At 41.9% G+C, this 2,321-nt stretch overlaps 1 protein-coding gene across 12 annotated transcripts in view; it reads right to left on the minus strand.

Moving 5' to 3' along the window:
- TAF1 (TATA-box binding protein associated factor 1) overlaps positions 1-2,321 on the minus strand; it is a 100,938-nt gene that overhangs the window by 59,835 nt on the left and 38,782 nt on the right. For all 12 annotated transcript variants that reach the window (XM_017516745.2, XM_017516739.2, XM_017516736.2 and 9 more), the window contains exon 26: positions 457-565. In XM_017516745.2, the coding sequence (XP_017372234.1) occupies positions 457-565 (109 nt within the window). The remainder of the gene's footprint in view (positions 1-456; positions 566-2,321) is intronic.

A 2,321-nucleotide genomic window follows, 5' to 3' on the forward strand; every position in this document is an offset into this window, starting at 1 on the left:
AAAAAAAAAGCCGGGCGCGGTGGCTCAAGCCTGTAATCCCAGCACTTTGGGAGGCCAAGGAGGGTGGATCACGAGGTCAAGAGATCGAGACTGTCCTGGTCAACATGGTGAAACCCCGACTCTACTAAAAATACAAAAAATTAGCTGGGCATGGTGGCGCGTGCCTGTAATCCCAGCAGGAGGTTGAGGCAAGAGAATTGCCTGAACCCAGGAGGCGGAGGTTGTGGTGAGCCGAGATCGGGCCATTGCACTCCAGCCTGGGTAACAAGAGCAAAAATCCATCTCAAAAAAAAGAAAAAAAAAAAAGAAAAAAAAGAGAAATCTTACAATGAACAGTACCCATAATTCTCAGAGCAAGGCAAATGGAGAATCTAAGGCTGTCAGAACCATGGCATACACGGCCAGGGGAATCAATGAGAACCCACTTAATCAGAAAGAAGCAACGCCCAGACTCACATTCAAATAGTCACAATGAACAGTGGTTCCAACTCGCCGTTTTTTCTTTGGAGGAAGCTGCTGTTTAGGAAACTTAAGAACCAGAGATTTTCTTCGAACCTCATCCGCACTGCAATCAAAACACTTTCATAAGATGCAGCCCCGATTTCTAGTCCCCAGGAAAAAAAAAGCAACTATAATACAAAAAATCCAAGGTACCTAAGAACGAGCCTAGGGAGGAAAATGCCAAACCAAAGGCCAGACATCCACCTCACTGCAACCTCCACCTCCCAGGTTCAAGTGATTCTCCTGCCTCAGCCTCCCAAGTAGCTGAGATTACAACAGGTGCCTGCCACGACACCTGGCTAATATTTGTATTTTTAGTAGAGACGGGGTTTCATCATGTTGATCAGGCTGGTCTCAAAATCCTGAGCTCAGGTGATCCACATGCCTTGGCCTCCCAAAGTGCTGGGATTACAGGTGTGAGCCACCATGCCCAGCCCCAACATTCTATCTTAAAAGTTAAAAGGCTAGTACACCTAACTCATTCAGAATGGAAACAAGATATTAAAAACTGGTTTGAAAAAAACAAAACAAACTAGTTTGGGCTTCCCTCAATCATTAAAGCTTATTCACCCTCTTTTCTTACACTATAAGGGATGAAGGTATCACATTTTCCAATTCTTCATTTTTTAAATTTTAAAACTTTTTTTTTTTTAGTAATACAAACAGGGTCTCACTATATTGCCTAGGCTGGTCTCAAACTCGAGCTCAAGTGATCCTCCCACCTCAGCCTCCCAAAGTGCTGGGATTATAAGCATGAGCCACCATGCCCAGCCTATCTTCCTCTTTTAATGTGCTTCAAAAAACAATGACTATTACAGGTATTAATAATTAAATCAACAAGGATGGGGGCTGGGCGTGGTGGCTCATGTCTGTAATTTCAGCACTTTGGGAGGCCAAGGTGGAGGGAGTGCCTGAGCTCAGGAGTTCGAGACCAGTCTGACCAACATGGCAAAACCCCATCTCTACTAAAAATACAAAAATTAGCCAGGTGTGGTAGCACATGCCTGTAGCCCCAGGTACTAGGAAGGCTGAGGCAAAAGAATCACTTGAATCCAGGAGGCAGAGGTTTGCAGTCAGCTGAGATTGTGCCACTGCACTCCAGCCTGGGCAACAGAGCAAGATTCTGTCTCAAAAATTAAAATAAATCAACAAGGATGGGAAAAAGAACCCAAAACTGAATACAAATAGAAATAAATGACTCTAACTGTATCAAATTGATTTCTTAAATTACACACAAAAAAAGAATAGATTCATTATGTTTGAGATATAATATCCTAACTATACCACAGTGATGTATAGTCTAAGAAAAACAAACTACAAAAACATCTTGAACCTACTTTGTAGGTTTGCTGTTGGTAATGGTATTATTATAGTAATTCTGAAACTATTTTGTACATATAGTAGGACAGAGCAAATTTCTCAATAAATATATCGATTTCTAAGTAATTATATAGAGAAACTAAGTTATTTCTTGAGAATGGATACAAATATGAAATGAGGGAAGATGAGAAAAAAAAAAATCTATAGATATAACCTAAATTGGAGGTAACAGTATAAAGCTGTCATTTAAAGAATACTCATCCAGGTAGTATCTCCTAAGAGGAAGCTGGGAAAGAGTAAGAAAATTGTTATTGGCCAGGGGAGGTGACTCATACCTATAATCCCAGCACTCTGGGAGGCCAAGTCGGGGGATTCACCTGAGGTTGGGAGTTTGAGACCACCCTGACCAACATGGAGAAACCCCGTCTCTACTAAAAATTACAAAATTAGCCAGGCATAGTGGTGCGTGCCTGTAATCCAAGCTACTCTGGAGGCTGAGG

Source organism: Cebus imitator, unplaced genomic scaffold, assembly GCF_001604975.1.
Source record: "Cebus imitator isolate Cc_AM_T3 unplaced genomic scaffold, Cebus_imitator-1.0 Scaffold602, whole genome shotgun sequence".
Classification (NCBI taxonomy): Eukaryota; Metazoa; Chordata; class Mammalia; order Primates; family Cebidae; genus Cebus; species Cebus imitator.